The 17,500-nt window shown below is 55.2% G+C and overlaps 1 protein-coding gene across 1 annotated transcript in view; it reads left to right on the forward strand.

The window, feature by feature from the left end:
• selenbp1 (selenium binding protein 1) overlaps window positions 1-15,292 on the forward strand; it is a 24,058-nt gene extending 8,766 nt beyond the window's left edge. Inside the window, exons 3-12 of the mRNA XM_083918331.1 lie at window positions 26-138; window positions 331-516; window positions 4,385-4,505; window positions 4,707-4,889; window positions 5,642-5,823; window positions 7,313-7,391; window positions 8,949-9,070; window positions 9,154-9,246; window positions 13,918-14,036; window positions 15,052-15,292. Of these exons, the coding sequence (XP_083774457.1) occupies window positions 26-138; window positions 331-516; window positions 4,385-4,505; window positions 4,707-4,889; window positions 5,642-5,823; window positions 7,313-7,391; window positions 8,949-9,070; window positions 9,154-9,246; window positions 13,918-14,036; window positions 15,052-15,211 (1,358 nt within the window). The 3' untranslated portion in view covers window positions 15,212-15,292. The remainder of the gene's footprint in view (window positions 1-25; window positions 139-330; window positions 517-4,384; window positions 4,506-4,706; window positions 4,890-5,641; window positions 5,824-7,312; window positions 7,392-8,948; window positions 9,071-9,153; window positions 9,247-13,917; window positions 14,037-15,051) is intronic.
• Window positions 15,293-17,500: the final 2,208 nt, after the last annotated feature.

Below are 17,500 nucleotides of genomic sequence, written 5' to 3' on the forward strand. Positions count from 1 at the left end.
TATTAAAGTGTGTGTTGTGTCTCAGGGCCTCAGGAGCAGATCGTTTACCTTCCTTGTATCTATCGTAACACGGAGACTCTGAAACCCGACTACCTGGCAACGGTGGACGTGGACCCGGCGTCCCCCAGCTTCTGTCAGGTGCTGTGACCTTTGACCTGCTGTGACCTTTGACCTGCTGTGACCTTTGACCTGCTGTGACCTTTGACCTGCTGTGACCTTTGCCCTGTTGTGACCTTTTCCCTGTCGTGACCTTTGCCCTGCTGTGACCTTTGACCTGCTGTGACCTTTGACCTTTGCCCTGTGGTGACCTTTGACCTGTGGCGTGCGCAGGTGATCCACCGGCTGCCGATGCCGAACCTGCGTGACGAGCTGCACCACTCGGGCTGGAACGCCTGCAGCAGCTGCTTCGGCGACGCCTCCAAGAAGAGGAACCGCCTGATTCTGCCGTCGCTCATCTCCTCCAGGATCTACGTCATCGACGTGGGCACGGACGCCAGGGCGCCGCGCATCCACAAGGTACTGACACGGGGACGTGACTGTGACTGTGACGGTGACTGTGACGGTGACAGTGACAGTGACTGTGACTGTGACGGTGACAGTGACTGTGACGGTGACTGTGAATGTGACTGTGACTGTGACTGTGACGGTGACTGTGACTGTGACGGTGACTGTGACTGTGACTGTGACGGTGACACGTGACTGTGACGGTGACGGTGACTGTGACGGTGACTGTGACTCTGACTGTGACGGTGACGGTGACTCTGACGGTGACGGTGACTGTGACGGTGACTGTGACTCTGACGGTGACTGTGTTGGTGACTGTGACGGTGACTGTGACTCTGACGGTGACGGTGACTGTGACTGTGACGGTGAATGTGACTGTGACTGTGACGGTGACTGTGACTGTGACGGTGACTGTGACTGTGACTCTGACGGTGACTCTGACTGTGACTGTGACGGTGACTGTGACGGTGGCGGTGACAGTGACGGTGACTGTGACTGTGACGGTGACTGTGACGGTGACTGTGACGGTGACTGTGACGGTGACTGTGACGGTGACTGTGACTCTGACGGTGACGGTGACTGTGACTGTGACTGTGACTGTGACGGTGAATGTGACTGTGACTGTGACGGTGACTGTGACGGTGACAGTGACGGTGACTGTGACGGTGACGGTGACTGTGACTGTGACGGTGACTGTGACTGTGACGGTGACTGTGACTCTGACTGTGACTGTGACTGTGACGGTGACTGTGACTCTGACGGTGACTGTGACTCTGACTCTGACTGTGACGGTGACTGTGACGGTGACTGTGACGGTGGCGGTGACAGTGACGGTGACTGTGACTCTGACTGTGACGGTGACTCTGACAGTGACTGTGACAGTGACGGTGACTGTGACTCTGACTGTGACGGTGACTGTGACTGTGACTGTGACGGTGACTGTGACGGTGACTGTGACGGTGGCGGTGACAGTGACGGTGACTGTGACTCTGACTGTGACGGTGACTCTGACAGTGACTGTGACAGTGACGGTGACTGTGACTCTGACTGTGACGGTGACTGTGACTGTGACTGTGACGGTGACTGTGACGGTGACGGTGGCGGTGACAGTGACGGTGACTGTGACTCTGACTGTGACGGTGACTGTGACAGTGACTGTGACGGTGACTGTGACTGTGACTCTGACGGTGACTCTGACTCTGACTGTGACGGTGACGGTGACTGTGACGGTGACTGTGACTCTGACTGTGACGGTGACTGTGACTGTGACTCTGACGGTGACTGTGACTGTGACTCTGACTGTGACGGTGACTGTGACTGTGACTGTGACTGTGACGGTGACTGTGACTCTGACTGTGACGGTGACTGTGACGGTGACTGTGACGGTGACTCTGACTGACGGTGACTGTGACTGTGACGGTGACGGTGACTGTGACGGTGACTCTGACTGACGGTGACTGTGACTGTGACGGTGACGGTGACTGTGACTGTGACTGTGACGGTGACTGTGACTCTGACTGTGACGGTGACTGTGGCGGTGACTGTGACGGTGACGGTGACTGTGACGTGACGGTGACGGTGACTGTGACGGTGACTGTGACTGTGACTGTGACTCTGACTGTGACGGTGACTGTGACTGTGACTCTGACGGTGACTGTGACTCTGACTGTGACTGTGACGGTGACGGTGACTGTGACTGTGACTGTGACTCTGACGGTGACTCTGACTGTGACTCTGACTGTGACGGTGACTGTGACGGTGACTGTGACGGTGGCGGTGACAGTGACGGTGACTGTGACTCTGACTGTGACTCTGACGGTGACTGTGACGGTGACTGTGACGGTGACGGTGACTGTGACGGTGACTGTGACGGTGACTGTGACTGTGACTGTGACTGTGACTCTGACTGTGACGTGACGGTGACGGTGACGGTGACTGTGACGGTGACTGTGACTGTGACGGTGACTGTGACGGTGACTGTGACTGTGACTGTGACTCTGACTGTGACTGTGACGGTGACTGTGACTGTGACTCTGACTCTGACTCTGACTCTGACGGTGACTGTGACTCTGACGGTGACTCTGACTGTGACGGTGACTGTGACGGTGACTGTGACGGTGGCGGTGACAGTGACGGTGACTGTGACTCTGACTCTGACTGTGACTCTGACTGTGACGGTGACAGTGACTGTGACGGTGACGGTGACTGTGACGGTGACTGTGACGGTGACGGTGACTGTGACGGTGACTGTGACTGTGACTCTGACTGTGACGTGACGGTGACGGTGACGGTGACAGTGACGGTGACTGTGACGGTGACTGTGACTGTGACGGTGACTGTGACTGTGACTGTGACGGTGACTGTGACTGTGACGGTGACTGTGACGGTGACTGTGACTGTGACGGTGACTGTGACGGTGACGGTGACTGTGACTGTGACGGTGACTGTGACGGTGACTGTGACTGTGACTGTGACGGTGACGGTGACTGTGACTGTGACGGTGACTGTGACTGTGACTGTGACGGTGACGGTGACTGTGACTGTGACTGTGACGGTGACTGTGACTGTGACGGTGACTGTGACTGTGACTGTGACTGTGACGGTGACGGTGACTGTGACTGTGACGGTGACTGTGACTGTGACGGTGACTGTGACTTTGACGGGGTGACGGTGACGGTGACTGTGACTGTGACAGTGACGGTGACGGTGACGGTGTAAATCTGCCGTCTGAGCCTCGGCGCTGGTTTCAGAGTCACACTGCGTCCACAGAGGGAATCAAACCGGCGTCACGTCCACATCTGGTTCTTACGACATGTTTCCAGCCTCCTGATTGGCTGAGACGGACTTCCTGTTGACACAACACCGCGCGGTGTCTGAGGAGGATTCACGCGGACGCAGATGTTCTGCATCACACTGGAGTGGACGGGGGTTTGGACCTGAGCCCGAGGTCCAGCTGCCCGTCCGTCCTCCGACTCTCACAGGGTCGATTCCCTCACGTCGTCACGGAGACGCCACAGCGGCAGGACGTTGGTTAAACATTGTTCCTGCTCCTCTGACCTGGACCTCGTCCTGTCCTTGAGTCTTGGCTGAGATCCAGCTCCCTGCGAAGACGCCGAGGAGACTTTGACCCGCGCGGCTCCGCAACGCCCCGGACCCGTGCACACGCCCGCTGCGTCCTGTCCTGTCAGAGCAGTTATGATAATAACGAGAGTAACAGGAGGAGGAGGTGGGGGGGGGAGGGGTTCATCCTGAGTTCAGAGCGGAGCTTAAACGCTCGCACAGCTGCCACAGACGGGTCCCGCCTGACGGGTCCCGCCTGACGGACGCCGGACAGAACTGCTGACGCGGGGAAATAAAAATGTTGCTGTTGGCTTCAGATAATCTCAAGTCAAACACGCCGGCGTGTAATCATTAACCCCGCCGAGGCGAACAGGACAGCAGCGGGACGGGGGCAGGGCCTCCCGGTCTGAGCTCATGCTGCTGCAAGAGCACGGGGCTCAGGGGCCTCCTGGTCCTGGTCCTGGTCCTGGTCCTGGTCCTGGTCCTGGTCCTGGTCCTGGCCCTGGTCCTGGTCCTGGTCTTGGTCCTGGTCCTGGTCCTGGTTCTGGTCTTGGTCCTGGTCCTGGTCCTGGTCCTGGTCCTGGTCCGGTTCCTCTTGGGGGGATCAAACCCAGCGTGGTGCTGACGAGTGACGACGCTGAGGCTGAAGTTTTTATCTGAGCTGTTCTAAACGCCGTCCTCTGAGGCGTCGACCCACTGGACCCTCAACGACACCAGGTTCTGGGTTCAGATCCCAGGAGAACTCCAGTCCAGACTCAGGTTCTGGTTCAGATCCCAGGAGACTCCGGTCCTGACGTGTTCATGTGTGTTGCGTCTCCAGATGGTGGAGCCCGTGGACCTGTTCTGGAAGTGCGGCCTGGCGAACCCCCACACCACCCACTGCCTCGGCAACGGGCAGATCATGATCAGCTGCATGGGCGACCCGTCCGGCAACGGCAAAGGTGAGTCCCCCTGACCCCCGACCCCTGACCCCCTGACCCCTGACCCCTGACCCCCGACCCCCTGACCCCCGACCCCTGACCCCTGGACCCTGACCCCCGACCCCTGACCCCTGACCCCTGACCCCTGGACCCTGCTGTGGGTTCAGCTGCGGCGCCCTCCTGTGGACGGCCCTGGTCTCACACCTGCTCTCTGCCCCTCAGGGGGGTTCGCCCTGCTGGACGGTGAGACGTTCGAGGTGGTCGGGAACTGGGAGCACCCGGGCGACGAGACGCCGTTTGGATACGACTTCTGGTACCAACCTCGCCACAACGTGATGATCAGCACCGAGTGGGGGGCGCCCAAAGCTCTGGTGGACGGGTTCGATCCCGCCCACGTCAAAGAAGGTGAGTCAGGAGGAAACAGAGACCGGTCCCTTCACTCTGAACCAAGACCACGAGGAGGTCCGAGTCCACGGGCTGGACCAGCTTAGTCCGGACCAGCTTAGTCTGGACCAGATTAGTCTGGACCAGATTAGTCTGGACCAGATTAGTCTGGACCAGATTAGTCTGGACCAGATTAGTCTGGACCAGCTTAGTCTGGACCAGCTCAGTCTGGACCAGCTTAGTCTGGACCAGCTCAGTCTGGACCAGCTTAGTCTGGACCAGCTCAGTCTGGACCAGCTTAGTCTGGACCAGATTAGTCTGGACCAGCTCAGTCTGGACCAGCTTAGTTGTTGTGTGTGTGTGTTTGTGTGTGTGTGTGTGTTGGCTGTGTGTGTGTGTGTGTGTGTGTTGTTGTTGTGTGTGTGTGTGTGTGTGTCTCTCTGTGTGTGTGTGTGTGTCTCTGTGTGTGTGTGTGTGTGTGTGTGTGTGTGTGTGTGTGTCTCTGTGTGTCTCTGTGTGTGTGTGTGTGTCTCTGTGTGTGTGTGTCTCTGTGTGTGTGTGTGTGTGTGTGTGTCTCTGTGTGTCTCTGTGTGTGTGTGTGTGTCTCTGTGTGTGTGTGTCTCTGTGTGTGTGTGTGTGTGTGTGTGTCTCTGTGTGTGTGTGTGTTGTGTGTGTGTGTGTGTGTCTCTGTGTGTGTTGTGTGTGTGTGTGTTGTGTGTTGGTGGGATGAACAGAACCCTGTGTGAGGCTCTTGTGGTCTGGTTCTGGTCCAGGACTCTACGGGGACTCCATCCACGTGTGGGACTGGAGCTCCCACAGGAAGCTGCAGTCTCTGGCCCTGGGGCCGGAGGGGGCCGTGCCCCTGGAGGTCCGCTTCCTGCACGACCCCGACGCCACCGAGGGCTACGTGGGCTGTGCCCTGGGGGGGGCCGTCTTCAGGTTCTTCAAAACGCCGGTCAGTGCCAGTCCACTTAAAGCTGCATTCTCTCTAATGTCCACTTAAAGCTGCATTCTCTCTAATGTTCACTTAAAGCTGCGACCTCTCTAACGTCCACTTAAAGCTGCATTCTCTCTAATGTCCAGCAGGAGGAGACTCCACTTAAAGCTGCATTCTCTCTAATGTCCAGCAGGGGGAGACTCCACTTAAAGCTGCATTCTCTCTAATGTCCAGCAGGAGGAGACTCCACTTAAAGCTGCATTCTCTCTAATGTCCAGCAGGAGGAGACTCCACTTAAAGCTGCATTCTCTCTAATGTCCAGCAGGAGGAGACTCCACTTAAAGCTGCATTCTCTCTAATGTCCAGCAGGAGGAGACTCCACTTAAAGCTGCATTCTCTCTAATGTCCAGCAGGAGGAGACTCCACTTAAAGCTGCATTCTCTCTAATGTCCAGCTGGAGGAGACTCCACTTAAAGCTGCATTCTCTCTAATGTCCAGCAGGAGGAGACTCCACTTAAAGCTGCATTCTCTCTAATGTCCAGCAGGAGGAGACTCCACTTAAAGCTGCATCCTCTCTAATGTCCAGCAGGAGGAGACTCCACTTAAAGCTGCATTCTCTCTAATGTCCAGCAGGAGGAGACTCCACTTAAAGCTGCATTCTCTCTAATATCCAGCAGGAGGAGACTCCACTTAAAGCTGCATTCTCTCTGATGTCCAGCAGGAGGAGACTCCACTTAAAGCTGCATTCTCTCTAATGTCCAGCAGGAGGAAACTCCACTTAAAGCTGCTTTCTCTTTAATGTCCACTTAAAGCTGCATTCTATCTAATGTCCACTTAAAGCTGCATTCTCGCTAATGTCCACTTAAAGCTGCATTCTATCTAATGTCCACTTAAAGCTGCATTCTCTCTAATGTGCACTTAAAGCTGCATTCTCTCTAATGTCCACTTAAAGCTGCATTCTCTCTAATGTGCACTTAAAGCTGCATTCTCTCTAATGTGCACTTAAAGCTGCATTCTCTCTAATGTCCACTCAAAGCTGCATTCTCTCTAATGTCCACTTAAAGCTGCATTCTCTCTAATGTGCACTTAAAGCTGTATTCTCTCTAATGTCCACTTAAAGCTGCATTCTCTCTAATGTCCACTTAAAGCTGCATTCTCTCTAATGTCCAGCAGGAGGAGGCTCCACTTAAAGCTGCATTCTCTCTAATGTCCACTTAAAGCTGCATTCTTAATTATGACCACATGTGATTAAACTGTCTCCCTCTGAACATTGACTGTTTAAAGCTTAAGCTCTCTGTTGTTGTTTACTCTTGTTGTTGTTGTTGACTCTTGTTGTTGTTTACTGTTGTTGTTTACTCTTGTAGTTGTTGTTGTTTACTCTTGTTTGTTGTTGTTGTTTACTCTTGTTTGTTGTTGTTGTTTACTCTTGCTGTTGTTGTTGTTGTTGTTGTTGTTGTTGACTCTTGTTTGTTGTTTACAGCTGTTGTTGTTGTTGTTGTTTCCTCAGAAAGGCGACTGGGCTACAGAGAAGGTGATCACTGTTCCCAGCAAGAAGGTCGACGGCTGGACTCTGCCTGAGATGCCAGGTGAGCCCGTCTGTCTGATACCTGTCTGTCTGTCTGATACCTGTCTGTCTGTCTGTCTGTCTGTCTGTCTGTCTGTCTGATACCTGTCTGTCTGTCTGTCTGTCTGTCTGTCTGATACCTGTCTGTCTGTCTGTCTGTCTGTCTGTCTGATACCTGTCTGTCTGTCTGTCTGTCTGATACCTGTCTGTCTGATACCTGTCTGTCTGTCTGTCTGTCTGTCTGTCTGTCTGTCTGTCTGTCTGATACCCGTCTGTCTGTCTGTCTGTCTGTCTGTCTGTCTGTCTGTCTGTCCGTCTGTCTGATACCCGTCTGTCTGTCTGTCTGTCTGTCTGTCTGTCTGTCTGTCTGTCTGTCTGATACCCGTCTGTCTGTCTGTCTGTCTGTCTGTCTGTCCGTCTGTCTGATACCCGTCTGTCTGTCTGTCTGTCTGTCTGTCTGTCTGTCTGTCTGTCTGTCTGTCTGATGACCTGTCTGTCTGTAACCTGTCTGTCTGATGACCCGTCTGTCTGATGACCCGTCTGTCTGATGACCCGTCTGTCTGATGACCTGTCTGTCTGATGACCCGTCTGTCTGATGACCTGTCTGTCTGTAACCTGTCTGTCTGATGACCCGTCTGTCTGATGACCCGTCTGTCTGATGACCCGTCTGTCTGATGACCCGTCTGTCTGATGACCTGTCTGTCTGATGACCTGTCTGTCTGATGACCTGTCTGTCTGATGACCCGTCTGTCTGATGACCTGTCTGTCTGATGACCCGTCTGTCTGATGACCTGTCTGTCTGATGACCTGTCTGTCTGTAACCTGTCTGTCTGATGACCCGTCTGTCTGATGACCCGTCTGTCTGATGACCTGTCTGTCTGATGACCTGTCTGTCTGTAACCTGTCTGTCTGATGACCCGTCTGTCTGATGACCCGTCTGTCTGATGACCTGTCTGTCTGATGACCCGTCTGTCTGATGACCTGTTTGTCTGATGACCCGTCTGTCTGATGACCCGTCTGTCTGATGACCTGTCTGTCTGATGACCTGTCTGTCTGATGACCTGTCTGTCTGATGACCCGTCTGTCTGATGACCTGTCTGTCTGATGACCCGTCTGTCTGATGACCTGTCTGTCTGATGACCCGTCTGTCTGATGACCTGTCTGTCTGATGACCTGTCTGTCTGATGACCTGTCTGTCTGATGACCTGTTTGTCTGATGACCCGTCTGTCTGATGACCTGTCTGTCTGTCTGTCTGATGACCTGTCTGTCTGATCACCTGTCTGTCTGATGACCTGTCTGTCTGATGACCCGTCTGTCTGATGACCCGTCTGTCTGATGACCTGTCTGTCTGATGACCCGTCTGTCTGATGACCTGTCTGTCTGTCTGTCTGATGACCTGTCTGTCTGATCACCTGTCTGTCTGATGACCCGTCTGTCTGATGACCTGTCTGTCTGATGACCTGTCTGTCTGATGACCTGTCTGTCTGTCTGTCTGATGACCTGTCTGTCTGATGACCCGTCTGTCTGATGACCTGTCTGTCTGATGACCCGTCTGTCTGATGACCCGTCTGTCTGCAGGTCTGATCACGGACATCCTGATCTCATTGGACGACCGCTTCCTGTACTTCAGTAATTGGCTGCACGGTGACATCAGACAGTATGACATCACAGACAGGAGGAGCCCCCGATTGGTCGGCCAGGTCTGACACTTATGACGCCTGACCACCTGACCCGTGACGCCCCGCGCTGAGAGTGAGACAGCTAACCTGTCTGTCTGTTCCAGGTGTTTCTGGGAGGAAGCATCGTCAGTGACGGTCCGGTTCGAGTCCTGGAGGACCCCGAGGACCAGCCACAGCCCCGGCCCCGCATCATCCAGGTACCACAGACAGGAGCAGTGAGACAGGAGGGGGTGAGACAGGTGGGAGGGAGGCAGGAGGGGGTGAGACAGGAGGGGGTGAGACAGGAGGGAGTGAGACAGGAGGGGTGAGACAGGAGGGGGTGAGACAGGAGGGGGTGAGACAGGAGGGGGAGAGACAGGAGGGGGTGAGACAGGAGGGGGTGAGACAGGAGGGGGTGAGACAGGAGGGGGTGAGACAGGAGGGAGTGAGACAGGAGGGGTGAGACAGGAGGGGGTGAGACAGGAGGGGGTGAGACAGGAGGGGGAGAGACAGAGGGGGTGAGACAGGAGGGAGTGAGACAGGAGGGGTGAGACAGGAGGGGGTGAGACAGGAGGGGGTGAGACAGGAGGGGGAGAGACAGGAGGGAGGGAGGCAGGAGGGAGGGAGGCAGGAGGGGGTGAGACAGGAGGGAGTGAGACAGGAGGGGGTGAGACAGGAGGGGGTGAGACAGGAGGGGGTGAGACAGGTGGGAGGGAGGCAGGAGGGGGTGAGACAGGAGGGAGGGAGGCAGTGAGACAGGAGCAGTGAGACAGGAGGGGGTGAGACAGGTGGGAGGGCGACAGACGTCTTACTGCCTCCTGTCTCACCTGTCTGTCTCCCACCTGTCTCTCTCTCTCTCACATGTCTCCCACCTGTCTCCTTCTCACCTGTCTCTCTCTCTCACCTGTCTGTCTGTCTCTCACCTGTCTCTCTCTCTCACCTGTCTGTCTCTCACCTGTCTCTCTCTCTCACCTGTCTGTCTCTCACCTGTCTCTCTCTCTCACCTGTCTGTCTCTCACCTGTCTCTCTCTCTCACCTGTCTGTCTCTCCCACCTGTCTGTCTCTTGCCTGTCTGACCCTCACCTGTCTGTCTCTCTCTCTCTCACCTGTCTCTCTCTCACCTGTCTGTCGCTCACCTGTCTGACCCTCACCTGTCTGTCTCTCTCCCCTTTCTGTCTCTCACATGTCTGCCTGTCTCTCACCTGTCTGTCTCTCACCTGTCTGTCTCTCACCTGTCTCTCACCTGTCTGTCTCTCACCTGTCTGTCTCTCTCCTGTCTCTCACCTGTCTCTCTCTCACCTGTCTGTCTCTCTCTCTCTCTCATCTGTCTGTCTCTCACCTGTCTCTCTCTCACCTGTCAGTCTGTCTCTCACCTGTCTGTCCCTCACCTGTCTGTCCCTCACCTGTCTGTCTCTCACCTGTCTGTCTCTCACCTGTCTCTCTCTCACCTGTCTGTCTCTCTCTCACCTGTCTGTCTCTCACCTGTCTGTCTCTCACCTGTCTCTCTCTCACCTGTCTGTCCCTCACCTGTCTGTCTCTCACCTGTCTGTCTCTCACCTGTCTGTCTGTCCCTCACCTGTCTGTCTGTCTCTCACCTGTCTGTCTCTCACCTGTCTCTCTCTCACCTGTCTGTCTGTCCCTCACCTGTCTGTCCTCACCTGTCTGTCCCTCACCTGTCTGTCTCTCACCTGTCTGTCTGTATCTCACCTGTCTGTCTCTCACCTGTCTGCCTGTCTCGCACCTGTCTGTCTCTCACCTGTCTCTCACCTGTCTCTCTCTCACCTGTCTGTCTCTCACCTGTCTGTATCTCACCTGTCTATCCCTCACCTGTCTGTCTCTCACCTGTCTGTCCCTCACCTGTCTGTCCCTCACCTGTCTGTCTCTCACCTGTCTGTCTCTCACCTGTCTGTCTCCCACCTGTCTGTCTCCCACCTGTCTGTCTCTCACCTGTCTGTCCCTCACCTGTGTTTCTCTCACCTGTCTGTCTGTCCCTCTCCTGTCTGTCTCTCACCTGTCTGTCTCTCACCTGTCTGTTCCTCACCTGTCTGTCTCTCACCTGTCTGTCCCTCACCTGTCTGTCTCTCACCTGTCTGTCTCTCACCTGTCTGTCCCTCACCTGTCTGTCTCTCACATGTCTGTCTCTCACCTGTCTGTCTCTCACCTGTCTGTCTGTTCCTCACCTGTCTGTCTCTCACCTGTCTGTCTCTCACCTGTCTCTCTCTCACCTGTCTGTCTGTCTCTCACCTGTCTGTCTCTCACCTGTCTCTCTCTCACCTGTCTCTCTCTCACCTGTCTCTCTCTCTCACCTGTCTGTCTGTCTCTCACCTGTCTCTCTCTCACATGTCTGTCTGTCTCTCACCTGTCTGTCTCTCTCTCACCTGTCTCTCTCTCTCACCTGTCTCTCTCTCACCTGTCTCTCTCTCACCTGTCTCTCTCTCACCTGTCTCTCTCTCTCACCTGTTTGTCTCTCACCTGTCTGTCTGTCTCTTACCTGTCTGTCTGTCTCTCACCTGTCTGTCTCTCACCTGTCTCTCTCTCACCTGTCTGTCCCTCACCTGTCTGTCTCTCACCTGTTTGTCTCTCACCTGTCTCTCTCTCACCTATCTGTCTGTCTCTCACCTGTCTCTCTCTCACCTGTCTGTCTCTCACCTGTCTCTCTCTCACCTGTCTGTCTGTCTCTCACCTGTCTGTCTCTCACCTGTCTGTCGCTCACCTGTCTCTCTCTCACCTGTCTGTCTCTCACCTGTCTCTCTCTCACCTGTTTGTCTCTCACCTGTCTCTCTCTCACCTATCTGTCTGTCTCTCACCTGTCTCTCTCTCACCTGTCTGTCTCTCACCTGTCTGTCTCTCACCTGTCTGTCTCTCATCTGTCTCTCTCTCACCTGTCTGTCTCTCTCTCACCTGTCTGTCTCTCTCTCACCTGTCTGTCTCTCACCTGTCTGTCTCTCACATGTCTGTCTCTCACCTGTCTCTCTCTCTCACCTGTCTGTCTCTCACCTGTCTGTCTGTCTCTTACCTGTCTGTCTGTCTCTCACCTGTCTGTCTCTCACCTGTCTCTCTCTCACCTGTCTGTCCCTCACCTGTCTGTCTCTCACCTGTTTGTCTCTCACCTGTCTCTCTCTCACCTATCTGTCTGTCTCTCACCTGTCTCTCTCTCACCTGTCTGTCTCTCACCTGTCTGTCTCTCACCTGTCTGTCTCTCATCTGTCTCTCTCTCACCTGTCTGTCTCTCTCTCACCTGTCTGTCTCTCTCTCACCTGTCTGTCTCTCACCTGTCTCTCTCTCACATGTCTGTCTGTCTCTCACCTGTCTGTCTCTCTCTCACCTGTCTCTCTCTCTCACCTGTCTCTCTCTCACCTGTCTCTCTCTCACCTGTCTCTCTCTCACCTGTCTCTCTCTCTCACCTGTTTGTCTCTCACCTGTCTCTCTCTCACCTGTCTGTCTGTCTCTCACCTGTCTGTCTCTCATCTGTCTCTCTCTCACCTGTCTGTCTCTCTCTCACCTGTCTGTCTCTCACCTGTCTCTCTCTCACCTGTCTCTCTCTCACCTGTTTGTCTCTCACCTGTCTCTCTCTCACCTATCTGTCTGTCTCTCACCTGTCTCTCTCTCACCTGTCTGTCTCTCACCTGTCTGTCTCTCACCTGTCTGTCTCTCATCTGTCTCTCTCTCACCTGTCTGTCTCTCTCTCACCTGTCTGTCTCTCTCTCACCTGTCTGTCTCTCACCTGTCTGTCTCTCACATGTCTGTCTCTCACCTGTCTCTCTCTCTCACCTGTCTGTCTCTCACCTGTCTGTCTGTCTCTTACCTGTCTGTCTGTCTCTCACCTGTCTGTCTCTCACCTGTCTCTCTCTCACCTGTCTGTCCCTCACCTGTCTGTCTCTCACCTGTCTGTCTCTCACCTGTCTGTCCCTCACCTGTCTGTCTCTCACCTGTCTCTCTCTCACCTGTCTGTCTCTCACCTGTCTGTCCCTCACCTGTCTGTCTCTCACCTGTCTCTCTCTCACCTGTCTCTCTCTCACCTGTCTGTCTCTCACCTGTCTGTCCCTCACCTGTCTGTCTCTCAATTTCAATTTCAATTTCAACAAGCTTTATTGGCATGACTGTGGTTCACAATATTGCCAAAGCTACAGAATTACAGAAAAAAGTAACAATAATAATGATGATGATAATAATAACAATAATAATAATAATAATGATGATGATGATAACAATAACAACAACAATAATAATAATAATGATGATATCAATAACAATAATAAGCAGCATATCAGTGTGCAGGTCAACTCATGTGGAGGAAATCATGTCAGGTGTTGTTGTGCAGGTCGTCTCTTCTCCTGTGGCAGGCGTTCACATATCTCGCTGCATCTACAGCAGTGCCACTTTTTTCTCCCAGTAAATGTTGTAGTTTTTCTTGGTCGGATAGTTTGGGGAAGTCTGGGGTTGAACCTGTGATTTTAGTGTATATCAGGGTTCTGAGATCAGTGTATGTGTCGCAGTACAACAGGAAGTGTTGCTCTGTCTCCACCTGTCTGTGTGGACAGAAGCGACACAGCCGTTCCTCTCTGGACAGCCAGGTCTGCCTGTGTCTGCCGCTCTCTCTCACCTGTCTGTCTCTCACCTGTCTGTCTCTCACCTGTCTGTCCCTCACCTGTCTTTCTCTCACCTGTCTGTGTGTCTCTCACCTGTCTGTCTCTCACCTGTCTCTCTCTCACCTGTGTGTCTCTCACCTGTCTCTCTCTCACCTGTCTGTCTCTCACCTGTCTGTCTCTCACCTGTCTGTCTCTCACCTGTCTGTCTGTCTCTCTCTCACCTGTCTGTCCCTCACCTGTCTCTCTCTCACCTGTCTGTCTGTCTCTCACCTGTCTGTCTCTCACCTGTCTGTCTCTCAGGGGAGGCGGGTCCATGGAGGTCCTCAGATGCTGCAGCTGAGTTTGGACGGTCGGAGACTTTACGTGACCACGTCTCTTTACAGCGGCTGGGACAAGCAGTTCTACCCCGACATGACCAGGTGAGTCCAGGACCAGGACCGGGACCAGGACCAGGAGAGGGTTAGAGACCAGGACCAGGACCAGGAGAGGGTTAGAGTCCAGGACCAGGACCGGGACCAGGAGAGGGTTAGAGACCAGGACCGGGACCAGGACCAGGAGAGGGTTAGAGACCAGGACCAGGACCAGGAGAGAGTTAGAGACCAGGACCAGGACCAGGACCAGGACCAGGACCAGGAGAGGGTTAGAGACCAGGACCAGGAGAGGGTTAGAGACCAGGACCAGGACCAGGAGAGGGTTAGAGACCAGGACCAGGACCAGGACCAGGACCAGGACCAGGAGAGGGTTAGAGACCAGGACCAGGAGAGGGTTAGAGACCAGGACCAGGACCAGGAGAGGGTTAGAGACCAGGACCAGGACCAGGAGAGAGTCAGAGACCAGGACCAGGAGAGGGTTAGAGACCAGGACCAGGACCAGGAGAGAGTCAGAGACCAGGACCAGGAGAGGGTTAGAGACCAGGACCAGGACCAGGAGAGGGTTAGAGACCAGGACCAGGACCAGGAGAGGGTTAGAGACCAGGACCAGGACCAGGAGAGAGTCAGAGACCAGGACCAGGAGAGAGTTAGAGACCAGGACCAGGAGAGGGTTAGAGACCAGGACCAGGAGAGAGTTAGAGACCAGGACCAGGACCAGGACCAGGAGAGAGTTAGAGACCAGGACCAGGAGAGAGTTAGAGACCAGGACCAGGAGAGAGTTAGAGACCAGGACCAGGAGAGAGGAGTATATTAATGTAACACTGCTGTGTGTGTGTGTGTGTGTGTGTGTGTGTGTGTGTGTGTGTGTGTCTGTGTGTGTGTGTGTGTGTGTGTGTGTGTGTGTGTGTGTGTGTGTGTGTGTGTGTGTGTCTCTGTGTGTGTGTGTGTGTGTGTGTGTGTGTGTGTGTGTGTCTCTGTGTGTGTGTGTGTGTGTGTGTGTGTGTGTGTGTGTGTGTGTGTGTGTGTGTGTGTGTGTGTGTGTGTGTGTGTGTGTGTGTCACAGAGAGGGCTCCGTGATGATGCAGATCCACGTGGACTCTGACGGGGGTCTGACCCTGAACGAGGACTTCCTGGTGGACTTTGGGAAGGAGCCCGGGGGTCCGGTTCTGGCCCACGAGCTGCGGTACCCCGGGGGAGACTGCACCTCGGACATCTGGCTCTGAAGACCAGAGACACGGGAAATATGATGTCACCTGGATCATGAATCCATAAAATATCAGTCTGTGAAAACAGGAAACCAATAAAGAGTCTGTCTGACATCACTCTGTGTGTTACATGTTCACTAGACCTGTTGCCCGGGCGACCCCCCACCCAGGACCTGAGCCTGAGTCCAGCAGCTCCAGCCTCTGATCCTGGATCAGGTCTCAGGGGCAGCAGCTGCAGCCTCTGATCCTGGATCAGGTCTCAGGGGCAGCAGCTCCAGCCTCTGATCCTGGATCAGGTCTCAGGGGCAGCAGCTCCAGCCTCTGATCCTGGATCAGGTCTCAGGGGCAGCAGCTCCAGCCTCTGATCCTGGATCAGGTCTCAGGGGCAGCAGCTCCAGCCTCTGGTCCTGGATCAGGTCTCAGGGGCAGCAGCTCCAGCCTCTGATCCTGGATCAGGTCTCAGGGGCAGCAGCTCCAGCAGGGACCCCAAACTTCCCTTTCCCGGGCCACATTAACCAGCTCTAACTGGGGGATCCTGAGGCGTTCCCAGGCCAGTGTGGAGATCTAATCTCTCCACCTGGTCCTGGGTCTTCCCCGAGGCCTCCTCCCAGCTGGACGTGCCTGGAACACCTCCCTAGGGAGGCGCCCAGGGTTCATCCAGACCAGATGATCCTGAACCACCTCAACTGGCTCCTTTCAACACAAAGGAGCAGCGGCTCTACTCCGAGTTCCTCACGGATGCTGAACTTCTCCCCCTCTCTCTAAGGGAGACTCCAGACCCCCTCCTGAGGAAACACACTTCACACGCTTGGACCTGGACCTGGTTCTTTGGGTCCTGACCTGGACCTGGTTCTTTGGGTCCTGACCTGGACCTGGTTCTTTGGGTCCTGACCTGGACCTGGTTCTTTGGGTCCTGACCTGGACCTGGCTCTTTGGGTCCTGACCCAGCTTTCAGGACCACAGGTGAGGGTAGGAACCAGGACTGAGGGTAGATCCAGAGCTTTGCGGTAGAGCGACTCCTTCAGACCCTGCGTTGGTTCCCGCGGTTTGAACAACATCACTGTGAAGAACCAGCCCCTGATCAACGCTGCGCTCGAACCGCTGCATGTTGCCACCGTTTACTCCAAAGTGGATCTCCGCAACGCCTCGACCACCTGGTTCGGATTAAGGGAGACGAGTGGGAGACCGCCCTCAAACCCCCTCAGGTCACTTTGAGTCCTTGGTGATGCCGGTGCCCTGATGTGTCCCAGGCGTTAGTGAACGGCGTCCTCCGTGACCTGCTGAACCGCTCTGTGTTTGTTCACCTTGACGACGTCCTGATCGTTTCCATGACGTGTCTGAACACGTCGAGCACGTCTGGCAGGTCCAACAGCGTCTGGCAGGTCCCACAGCGTCTGGCAGGTCCCACAGCGTCTTTCAGGTCCCACAGCGTCTGTCAGGTCCCACAGCGTCTGGCAGGTCCCACAGCGTCTGGCAGGTCCCACAGCGTCTGGCAGGTCCCACAGCGTCTGCAGGAGGACGCTGTTCGTCGAGCTGTGACGGAACGGCCGACGCCTTCTTCCAGGAAACAACTTCAACCTTTGCCGACTTTATCCGTAACCACAGTCCGGTGGTTCCCCTGTGACCACGTTCACTTCCCCGACCGCCCCCTTCCTGTGGTCACCTGCTGCTGCGGAGGACGAGTCCTCTCAGACCCTGAAGAGGCTCCTCTCCTCCGCCCCCGTGTTGGTCCAGCCCGATCCTCCGTGCCAGGTCATCGTGGAGGTGGACCCTCGGTCCTGGGACTGGGGGCAGTGTCGCCGCAGGTTCACCCGGTGACTTCTTCTCCAGGAAACTGTCCCGGGGGAGAGGAACTACGACATGGGGAACCGTGAGTGTCTTGCGGTTTAATCAGCTTTAGAGGAGCAGGGACGCCGTCTGTGGTCTGGACCGACCATAAGAACCTGTCCTGCATTCAGACGGCTGAGAGACTGAACTCCCGTCAGGCCCGGTTGCTTCAACTTCTCCCTGACGATGTTCCAGGAAGCAAGAAGGTGAAAGCAGACGGCCGGTCCCGACAGTTGGGACCACATCCTGCCCTCCTCCTGCGGGGGGGCCGCCCTCACCTGGGAGATAGAGACGACGGTGAGACAAGCTCGACACACTGACCCCGACCCGGTGGTGGCCCACTGGGGCGCCTGTCTGTTCCCACCTGTGTTCGCTCCCAGGTGCTCCAGTGGGGACACTCCTCTGGTCTCGCCTGCTCTCCTGGAGTCACCAGGACGCTCTCTCTCCTTCACCGTCACTCCTGCTGGAAGTCCATGACCA

This window comes from Echiichthys vipera (assembly GCF_963691815.1).
Source record: "Echiichthys vipera genome assembly, chromosome: 8".
Classification (NCBI taxonomy): Eukaryota; Metazoa; Chordata; class Actinopteri; order Perciformes; family Trachinidae; genus Echiichthys; species Echiichthys vipera.